The 11,579-nt window shown below is 40.4% G+C and overlaps 1 protein-coding gene across 1 annotated transcript in view; it reads left to right on the top strand.

Moving 5' to 3' along the window:
- Nucleotides 1–538: 538 nt before the first annotated feature.
- slc23a1 (solute carrier family 23 member 1) overlaps nucleotides 539–11,579 on the top strand; it is a 58,909-nt gene continuing 47,868 nt past the window's right edge. Inside the window, exons 1-2 of the mRNA XM_030746894.1 lie at nucleotides 539–556; nucleotides 1,104–1,265. Coding sequence (XP_030602754.1) covers nucleotides 539–556; nucleotides 1,104–1,265 — 180 coding nt within the window. The remainder of the gene's footprint in view (nucleotides 557–1,103; nucleotides 1,266–11,579) is intronic.

The raw sequence follows: 11,579 nt of genomic DNA, 5'->3' as shown, positions 1-11,579 counted from the left end.
TGTAGACTCTCTGAAGTTCACACCTTTAATCTGGATTAGTAGAGAGTGTGATGACATGGTGATCAGGTGGACTGGGGAACAGGTGAGGTGCTGTGTAGATCATTGGTTATAAACATTCAGGTGTTTGATGTGAATCAGAGCAGATAAATGGAACCTCACCTTCTGACACATCTGTCCTCGCCTGCAGGTGTGTAACTCAAAAACCAGCAAGTGACTCCACAACAGACCACATTAATAACCGTGTTCAAAACATATAAACAATAACTGATAATTAACTGCCAAGTCATGGGTAGTGGGACATGATTGATCACATCCACTTGCTTCTATTGCTGTTGTTGGGACATTTCTGCTTCGTGGGACCTGGTTTATGGATCTGGTTTATAACTGGGTCAGAGTCCTCACACAGACAAGAATGCTCACGTGTGTGTGATGGTTAATAATCTCTGTTAATCTGCATGGACTTTCACCTGAGACACTAAAACAGCCTCTCTGTCCTCTCTCTGTGCTCGCTGCTTGAAGTCAGACTGCCACAGGTGAAATGGAAGACGACTTTCAGGTAAACTGATGACTGATCATTGAGTGTTGTCCCACTGAGTGTACCCAGGTGGATTGTAGGACAGGTGGACTGTATGACAGGTAGACTGTGGAGGGTATAATGACCTCTGATGAGTTAAACACATACTGAGCACTGACCTACAAAAAGTAGATGTGGAAAATTGATGTCTACACAGCAACAGGTACAGGCACACACCTGGACACACCTAGTTCCTGTGGAAGTCGGAACTCAGATCCTTTCACACTAATTTAGCAGATATGCAGCAGGTGTTTTTGTAGCTTCAGGCTAACCAGAGTCACTGTGACACTTCTTAGTAAGAGTGTGTGTGGTGTGTGTGTTTATCTTCCATGTGGGGACGTGCACTGACAGTGATGACAAGCAAAGAAAGGAGGTTTCTTCTTCCACTGCTTCTTTTTTGTCATTTAAAATAAGAATTGTTTTGACTTCTGATGCCTAATTTACAATAGGAACAAGTATGAAATTGATAAGGATTAATAAGTGATTAGTGCTGTATCCGATCAGCAGATGTTTCTGTCTCTCCCATCAGAGTCACGAGGGGCAGGGCTACAAACCTGACAGGCCTGACCTGCCAATGGGAGAACAGAAAAAAAACAAACAGTCAATGGATGCTCAGAGGGTGGGGCCAGACATGATTTACACCATTGAAGATGTCCCACCCTGGTACCTGTGTATTCTACTTGGATTACAGGTGAGACTGGGATTATTGGAGGGACTAGAATGACATGGTTTTAACCTGCTATTGTACTGGGATAAACTGTAATTAGTGGGCTCAGACTCAGATTATCTGATTTAAACTGGGTTTACTGGCTTTAACCTGGAATTATACTGATTTAAATTGAGATTACTGGGTTTGGACTTTGATTATTGCCTTTAGACTAGGATTACAGGCTTTAACCTGGGATTACATTGGGTTAGACTGGTTATTCATTTCTTAATAACATTTACATTTACTTTATTGGGTTACACAGCAGTGGGGAATAAGTTTTATTACAATAGAAGTCTGAAGATCTGAAACTGCTGTAAGTTTAAGGACATAATTCCTCCATAATTATGCTCTTCAAAGCCATGTGCCAACATAGTGTGGAGCAGCTACCTAAACTCTGCTCCCGAAGAGGTTGATTCTCTTGTCAGTAGTTTTACATAAGCACTGCGTACAATTCTCGATACTGTGGTTCCTCTGAAAAGGAAAGCCTCAAATCAGAAATGTCTGACTCTGTGGTATAACTCACAAACATGCAGCTTAAAGCAGATAACCCGTAACCTGGAGAGGGAATGGCGTCTCACTAAATTAGAAGATGCTCATTTAGCCTGGAAAAAGAGTTTGTTGCTCTATAAAAAAGCCCTCCGTAAAGCTAGGACATCTTACTATTCATCATTAATTGAAGAAAATAAGAACAACCCCAGGTTTGTTTTCAGCACTGTAGCCAGGCTGACAAAGAGTCAGAGCTCTGTAGAGCCGAGTATTCCTTTCACTTTAACTAGTAGTGACTTCATGGATTTCTTTACAAATAAAATTTTAGACATTAGAGAAAAAATTATTCATAACCATCTCAAAGATTATTCTTCATGTTCGGCTGCTTTCAGCACTGCTGGTATTTGTTTAGACTCTTTTGCTCCAGTTGATCTGTCAGAGTTAACTTCAATAGTTACTTCCTCCAAACCAGCAGCATGTTTATTAGATCCCATTCCTACTAGACTGTTCAAAGAAGTCTTTCCAATTATTGATGCTTCTATCTTAAAAATTATCAATCTGTCTTTATTAGTTGGCTATGTACCACAGGCCTTCAAGGTGGCTGTAATTAAACCGCTACTTAAAAAGCCATCACTGACCCAGCTGTCTTAGCTAATTATAGGCCAATCTCCAACCTTCCTTTTCTCTCAAAGACTCTTGAAAGAGTAGTTGTAAAACAGCTAACTGATCATCTGCAGAGGAACGGTTTATTTGAAGAGTTTCAGTCAGGTTTCAGAATTCATCACAGTACAGAAACAGCATTAGTGAAGGTTACCAATGATCTTCTCACAGCCTCTGACAGTGGACTCATCTCTGTACTTGACCTGTTGGACCTCAGTGCAGCTTTGATACTGTTGACCATAACATTTTATTACAGAGATTAGAGCATACTATAGGTCAGGGGTATTCAAATAAAATTTAAAGAGGTCCAGTCAGACAAAATTTCATGAGACCAAGGTCTGGAAGTCCAACTATTTAATGTGATATATATATATATATATATATATATAAAGGTTTTGTTAGTTTTCAGAGCATTAGTTTTTATATTTGGTTTCATGCTTAGTTTTAGGTTAGTTTTCGTCAGTTTTAGTTTTTCATACTTTGTCAGGTGCAGAGTGACTATTGTGTAACAATAACTCGACAAAAGATACCGTTTAAAAAATTGCATTTAACAACCAACTGTTCACAAAATAGCAGCATTACGTGTTTAATGTGTGTAATATTAAGGAAACACATGAACATCAACAAGGAGAAACATAAAGAAAAACATGAACTCCAAAACTGAATAAACTCTACAACAAACTTCAGCGTCAGTGCAGAACACGTGGTGTAAAACATCAGAACACAGCAAATGTTGGACAAAAACAAACTCTTTGAAGGAATCAAAGGTCAAATCCAGCTGCATCCTGATGTTCTCACCACATGAAGCTGCTTCTGGTTTGGAGCTGCTCGGAGAGCTAGCTTTGCGGCCTCTGTACACAACCTACTTAAGTGTAGCTGGATTGTGTGTGTTAATTACCTTGCGGTGCCGGCTGGGATTTTTTTGGTCCTCGCTCTTTGTGCTCAGTTTTTTGGCTGCAAACATATTTGTCCCTGTTTTTCCACTTTCTTCATTTCCTCACATCCATTCCGATAGTTCCAGCCGTCTCCCACCAGGAATTTGCTGACATTTGTGAGTCCTTATATTGATGCTTTGATTATTATTCCAGATTGTTATTTTCTCACTATAAATTCAAACACTGCAGCAAAAAGTAGCCAGAAACGCACAAGGACTGAACAGGTTAATCACAAACTTGTGGGCTGTGTGGACCCGACATGTAGTTCGATTTCTCCGGAGGCGCACGTCAGGTTACGTTGAAGGATCAGTGCGGTTTCTCACCAGACCGCTGCCATTACTTTGCGGACCGATGCGGTGAGCATGCACAGGCACGCACACAGTTGCCCGATGGCGCGGAAAAAAATTATTTCATATGAATCCACAAGGGTTTTTTAATAAAATTACGAAAACAAAGGTCATTTTATCTATAATTTCTCTTAGTTTTAGTTAGTTTTGTAAACTCACAATACTGTTTTTTTGCTTTTAATTATAGATTTTATTTATTTCAGTTAATGAAATTTTTTTTTTTTTTCAGTTTCAGTTTTCATTATTTAGTTCATTTTTGTCAACTATAATAACCCTGTTTGTTCCAAAGTTTACCAGCCGGCAGGAACCAGCTTGGTGGTATCACGTGGTATAGCCAAACTCGCAGTGGGTTTCCTTGGACGCTTCACTACTACCGTAAGGACTGTAAAAGCTTCGCCGGTAAACCAGAAAGCGCTCAACAAGATTTTAATTAAGTGGTTATTTCTGTTTTGGTATTAGGTTCGGGTCCGCTTGAGACCTCATTTCGGTCCGGATCCGGACCGAGGTCCGCCTATTGGTGATGGCTGCTATAGGTATTAAAGGTAGTGGTTTGAATCATATTTATCTAATAGACTCCAATTTGTTCATGTAAATGGGGAGTCTTGAACCCTCCCATAGTTATGCTGCTATAGGCCTAAGCTGCTTGGGGGGGGTTCCCATAATGCCCTATTTCTTTTCATTCACCTTATTTACTTTGTGGGGTGGCTGTAGCTCAGTAGGTAGAGCAGGTCACCTACTGACCGGAAGGTCAGCGGTTCGAATCCTGGCTACTCCAGGCTACATGCCAATGTATCCTTGGGCAAGATACTTAACCCCAAGTTGCTCTCCGACCGTTCTGTTGGAGTATGAATGTGTGTGAATGTTAGTTAATTAAAAAAAAAGCACTTAGCTTCATAAAAATGGAAGTGCTTGTATGAATGGGAGTGCATGGGTGAATGCACATGTTGTATAAGCGCTTTGAGTGCTCATACTGAGTAGAAAAGCGCTATATAAGAACTAGTCCATTTACCATTTGTTTATACTCCACTCTGCATTTAATCATTAATTGATATTAATCTCTGGCTCTCTTCCACAGCATGTCTTTTTTCTCTCCCCTCAGCCCAACCGGTCACAGCAGATGACCCGCCCTCCCTGAGCCTGGTTCTGCTGGATGTTTCTTCCTGTTAAAAGGGAGTTTTTCCTTCCCACTGTCACCAAGTGCTGCTCATAGGGGGTCGTTTTGAATGTTGGGTTTTCTCTGTATTATTTTAGGGTCTTTAACCACAAAACAAAGCCCCTTGAGGCGACTGTTTGTTGTGATTTGTCGCTATAGAAATAAAATTGAATTGAATTGTTGTTTTTAAACCAACAACAATCTTTGTGAAAATGGGTGCTATTTCAAAACCACATAGCTAAATGTGTGAAACTGAAAAAATGGCAATCACTGACAGTAAGAACTAAGGCCACAATTTTCTCTCTTATACAAATTAAAGCTGCAGTGTGTAACTTTTATATAAAAAAAATCTGTTTGTTACATATTTGTTAAAACTGTCACCATGTCCCAACAGTATGAGACAGATAATCTTTAAAAAAAATCGAGCTCCTCTACCTCCTCCCTGAACCGCTACTGATCAAAAGCAGCCAATCAGAGCTAGGAGGAGGGTCTTAGCACTGTTATTCACTCCTCGTGTATGCGCTGCTGAATGTAGTGGTGTGCAATACTGCAAGATTTGGTATTGATCTGATGCCAAGTAAATACAGGGCCAGTATCGCCAATACTGACTCAAAATGGCGCCGGTGTTCGTGGCCTACTGTCAGCTTTTGCCTGCTTTGCTTTTGTTTGTTTTGCTTGCATCAGATTTTTTCACCGATGTTTCCTCTCTTTTGGTCTACAATCACCTATTCCTCCTGACGATTAGAGCCACTGTTGAAGAGCAGTACCAACCGATTCCAGGAGGCCACGAATTTAATATTCCACCTATGCTAGAGACCGTACCTCTGTGCCTTTGTCGTGGCCCACCCTGGCCTCCCACTAACAAATGCTGCAGGAACCAAGGGAAACGCGGTGGTGTGACAGCCAGATTAAAAAAACTGCTTGGCATCCGTCTCAGTGGCTGATCCTTGCGATCTGATGAGGGTTTTCTTTCCGGACCTGGTGGGGATTGTTTCCCAGTGGTCATTGGAACCCGCCTACCAGTGGAACGTGCCTGTCACCCCACTCTCTAGCATCGCTGCCCCTCGGTGCCTCTCACCCCATCGTCATAGAAGCAGAGTGGAACACCAGAATCTTCGTTCCTTGGGTCATGCATCCCAGTCAGCTACTGTTTCTGTCTTGGCCAGGCTGCCTCTGGTTAATGCTAGATCACTAGCCAACAAGACTTTCATCCTAAATGACTTCTTTACTTCTTGTCACCTGGATTTACTTCTGGTGACGGAAACTTGGCTACGCACGGGTGAGTTAAGCCCACTCTCTGAACTTATCCCACCAAACTGTCACTATTTTAACTCACCTCGGTCAACCAGCCATGGTGGATGGCTAGCTGCTGTTTTTAAAAACACTTTTAACTGTCGGCAGCTAGCAGTTGACAGCTACTCCAGCTTCGAACTGCAACTGTTTGAGATTAAACTTTCCACCCCGGTGTGTGTGCTCTAGTTTACCGACTTCCAAAATATAACAAGGATTTTATCCAAGACTTTTCTGAATTTCTGGCAGAAACTATGCTGCAAAATGACAGCGTTTTAATCCTTGAGGATTTTAATATTCATGTTTGCTGCCCAAATATGCCGCTGATGAAGGATTTTTTAAATCTTCTGGACTCTTTTAATCTCACTCAATCAGTTAAAGGCTCGACTCACGAACACGGACATACTCTGGACCTTGTGTTGTCTAGTGGCCTGTCTCTTTATAACATAGAAATCTGTGAACCAGATCTTTCTGATCACATGCCTATAATATTTGAGTGTTCACTTTTAAGTCAACCTGTGCTTAAGACCAAAAACAAAAGAACAAAAAACACTGGGCCACTGGCCCAGGACCATGACACCAGATGTCTTTTATTGCACTCAAAAAATCCCTGAAAAACTATCAAAAAGCTGTTAAAGCAGCAAAAACAAAATACTTCTCTGAGATGGTGTCTAATAACTACCACAGACTTAATGTTATTAAGTCTGCTCTCAATCCAACTGATGCTTCCTCTTTTGTAGCGTCTACAGAGATGTGTGAAAATTTCCTGAGATTCTTTGTTGACAGGGTTGCTAACATCAGGTCTAATATCATCCCTCCTGTCATTGACTCATTTGTTCACCCATCTACTTCTGCCACTTTTGACTACTTTGAGCCCGTTTCCCTCTCTATATTGAACCACAGAGTACTGTGGGAACAAGTGTTTTGTCTATCATAAACAGCAGTCTAATTTCTGGTCATGTCCCTTCTAACTTTAAACACGCTGTAGTGGAACCTGTCCTTAAAAAAACAAATCTCAACCCTACAATCTTATCCAATTTCAGACCAATCTCCAAACTACCTTTCCTCTCTAAGGTTCTGGAAAAAGTTGTTTTTCTTCAGCTCCAGACTTTTTTAGATCAAAACAATATTACTGAAGTATATCAATCTGGATTTAAAATTCACCACAGCACTGAAACTGCTTTTAAAAGTACTGAACGACCTCCTAACTATTACTGACTCGGGGGATTCTGTAATGTTAGTACTCGTGGACCTCACTGCTGCCTTTGATACAGTAGATCATAGTATCCTCTTATCTAGATTAGAGCATTATGTGGGACTCAAAGGAAGAGCACTTGAATTGTTTAAATCTTACTTAACCAACAGAACTGAACAGTTAGGCTGGAGACTATATCTTCCTTAAAAAGCCTGCTTACTGGTGGGGTCCCCAAGGGGTCCATTCTTGGCCCACTTCTTTTTTCAATCAACATGCTCCCCTTGGGCTCAATTTTTAAGAAACATGGCATACAGTATCATTGCTATGCTGATGATTCCCAGATCTACTTGCCACTAAAACACAGTTCTATGAGTCCATTAAAGGCCTTGTTGAATTGTTTAGAGGATATCAAGTTATGGATGGCTTAAAATTTTCTTAGCTTGAATGACCAAAATACAGAGATTGTTGTGTTTGGTACCCCTGACTGCCATGATCTCGGCCCTCTAAAGCCTTTCATTAAACCCTTTGCGAGAAATCTAGGAGTGATTTTTTTTTTTTTTTGAAAATTAACTTATTTATTACTTTTTTTTTTTGCTCATACAAAAAGGAATAGAAACACACAGCTGAACAATTAAACAAACCAAACAAAGCACATCTGACAGGCATAATTGACAAAAAACTTACATATCCTGGCACAGTGAAGTTCACAAAGTTGCTAAAGGCTACTATTTCTCACCTTTAATGTATTTCAGAAGAGAGTCCCATGTCTGATCAAACTCTGGTCCTCTATCTTCATCATACAGTCTCAGTATCTTGAGGTGCAACATGTTGAACATTTCTCCCATCCACAGATCAAACATCGGGACTGAATCCTGCTTCCACATACGTAAAATTAATTTTTTTGCTATCACCATCCCAAAAAGAATTGCACTATTCTCGTACTTATTAAATAGAGAAAGAGCATTAACAGCTCCCAAAATTGCTACCAGAGGGTGACACATTTTTACCAAAAGAATCAGAAAAACATTGAAAAATAGATTTCCAGTACGGTTGAATTTTTTTGCAAAACTAAAAGGAATGTGCTAGATTACCTGTCATAGATTTACAATGGATACATAATTGGGAGACATCTGGAAAGAGTTTATTTAGCTTTTTCTTGTGAAAAGTAAAGTCTGTGGATCGTTTTAAATTGTATGAGATTATGTCTGGCATTAACAGAACATTTATGAATATTTCTTAAACATTCTTCCCATATTCCATCACTCAATTCTATGTTAAGCTCATCTGCCCAGGACTGTTTCTGACTCTCAGTATTATATAAAACATTGTTATGGATGATTCAATAAAATGAAGAGACTGCCCTGCGAGTGGCCAGAATAATATTAATAATTTTTTCCAGAGTGTCATGTATCATCAGGGATTCAAAATTTGGTATGTTCTTTTTCGTAAAATCTCTAATCTGTAAGTATCTAAAAAAGCTTGAGTTGGGAATTTTAAACGTGGCTTGAAGCTGTGAAAATGAAGCAAAATTTCCCTTCAAGTAAAGATCATGTAGTCTCTGGAGCTTGAAAAAGGCGACTGGACTTCTTTTTGTTTCTTGAAGACGCTGTTCAGTGCAGTGAAGAGTGCTCGGACCTCTACATTGGTGAAACCAAACAGCCTCTTCACAAACGAATGGCACAACATAGAAGAGCCACTTCGACAGGACAAGATTCAGCAGTACATCTGCATCTGAAGGAAAAAGGGCACTCTTTTGAGGATGCCAATGTTCACATTTTGGACAGGGAAAACAGATGGTTTGAAAGAGGAGTGAAAGAAGCCATCTATGTCCACTGTGAACAACCATCATTGAACAGAGGAGGTAGATTACGTCACCAACTTTCCCCCGCTTACAGTGCTGTCCTGAGCTCCCTTCCCAGATGTCTCAACCCCCATTCACACCTTTGTTCCAGTGACCTCAATAGGCCACAGGAAACAATGGAGCGGAGTCCTAAATTGGTTTCAACTGAAACCACTGATTAAATATGACCCACGCCCCCTTCACACCTGGGCACATGTGTTCACGCACATGATCAATAGAGGGTCATAACCACCTCCAGGGGACTACGCCCACAGGGGTTTAAATACCTGGGTCTTTCCACCATTTGGTTGAGAACTGAAGAAGCCTTTCGGATGAGAGGTGAAACGTCTTCAAGAAACAAAAAGAAGTCCAGTCGCCTTTTTCAAGCTCCAGAGATACTATGACCTGGATGACTGAGAATCTACACAGACATAAAGATCATGTAAGCTATAGATACCCTTCTGCCTCCAATCAGAGAAGACACCATCAGATAGACTGGGCTGAAAAGCATGATTTTCACAGATGGGGACATCTGTGTGGGTGCTTTAATATATAGTTTAATCTGTTCCCATATGCCCAGAGAATTACTGATTACAAAGCTGTCACTATATTGCGATTTGTGTACTTTACTGGGGTTGTTAAGCAGCGCTAACAAGGAGGTATTCCTACAAAACCGTCGTTCCATACACAACCACGATGGGCAAGAACATAGGGGGGGGGGGCACTCTCCACCAGGATAGCACCGATAGGTGTGCAGCCCAGTAATACATCCTAAAGTCAGGAAGAGCAAACCCCCCAGCCTCCCGTGGTTTGCATAGATGTTTCTTAGTGATTGTTATAGAGTTATAGCTCCAAATAAAGGGCACAATGACTGAATCCAACTGCTTAAAATGTGATTGGGTAATATAGCAGGGAAGAGATTGGAAAAGATGCATGAAACGTGGCAGTGCCACCATTTTAATTGCATTAATTTTACCGACTAGAGAGATTGGGAGTGTCTTCCAATAGTCTATACTCTGTTTGAGTTGTTCAATCTTTTTGTGCCAATTCCATCGGAGAAGGTCCCTAGGATCCTTTGTTACAATTATACTGAGGTAGGTGAAGGATTCAAATGTTTTTTTGACGGGTGTGGAGTGAATATTTGTCAAGTTAATCTTCTCAGATATAGGCATAAGTTCACTTTTGTCCCAGTTAACAGAAAACCCAGAGAATTTACCAAATTTACTAATTAGGAACAGAAGAGGAGGTACAGATGCTTCGGGACGAGATATGAACAAGAGTATATCATCTGCATAAAGTGAGATGTGTTGTTCTATACCATGAATACTAATTGGGGAAATTAAATTATTTTGTCTAACACTTGCTGCTAATGGTTCGATCACAATAGAAAATAAAAAAGGGGATAAGGGACATCCCTGACGGGTACCACGACTTACTGCAAAGGGGTGTGATATTTCTTGATTAGTGATAATGGAGACAGTGGGATTAGCATAGAGGAGCTCAATCCACTTTATAAAAGAGGGCCCAAACCCAAATTTTATAAGTGTGAACACCATATATGGCCACTCCACTTGATCAAATGCACGTTGCGCATCCAAGGAAATCATTATTGCCTCCTCTGCATGTTTTCTATACAAAATGTGAAACAGGTGGCGCAAGTTAAAATACATGTGCCTACCAGGTATAAAACCGGTTTGATCAGGATGGATAATAGAACAAATCTGTTCCTTTAGTCTATTCGCTAGAATTTTACTGAGAATCTTGGTCTCTATAGGTAGCGGAGAGATGGGACAATATGAGGAGACTAGACTGGGATCTCGATCTGGTTTGGATAAAAGAGAAATATTGGCATTACATAAGGTAGGGGGTAACCAACCAATATGCCAAGAGTGATTAAGCATACGCAATACATAAGGGGCTAATTTATCACGAAATACTTTGAAAAATTCCATACAAAAGCCATCTGGTCCCCCAGATTTATTATTAGGAAATGAGATCACTTTTAGTATCTTGTCTAAACTAATATCCTTATCTAACAACGAAGAGGATTCACCTGATAATTTTGGCAATTCAAGCTTCTCAAAAAACTGGTCCATTACCCCAACATCGCAACTTCCCTGGGACCGATAAACCTCTTTATAGAAATTAACAAAACATTCATTGATATCTAATGGATCCGTCAAGAGAGAACCTTCACTGGATCTAAGAGAATAAATGGCTCTAGATGAATGAGAGTGCCTCAACTGATGAGCCAGCAACCTATGAGGTCTGTCCCCAAATTCAAAGTATTTTTGTTTTACTTGGACTAGCAGACGAGAAATTTCCTTGGACATTATTGAATTAAACTCATATTTCAATGCTAAGATCCTCTTCAGTAGCTCCGGTTTATT

Source organism: Archocentrus centrarchus, chromosome 14, assembly GCF_007364275.1.
Source record: "Archocentrus centrarchus isolate MPI-CPG fArcCen1 chromosome 14, fArcCen1, whole genome shotgun sequence".
Lineage (NCBI taxonomy): Eukaryota > Metazoa > Chordata > Actinopteri > Cichliformes > Cichlidae > Archocentrus > Archocentrus centrarchus.
This window is presented reverse-complemented; position numbering and strand designations above follow the sequence as displayed.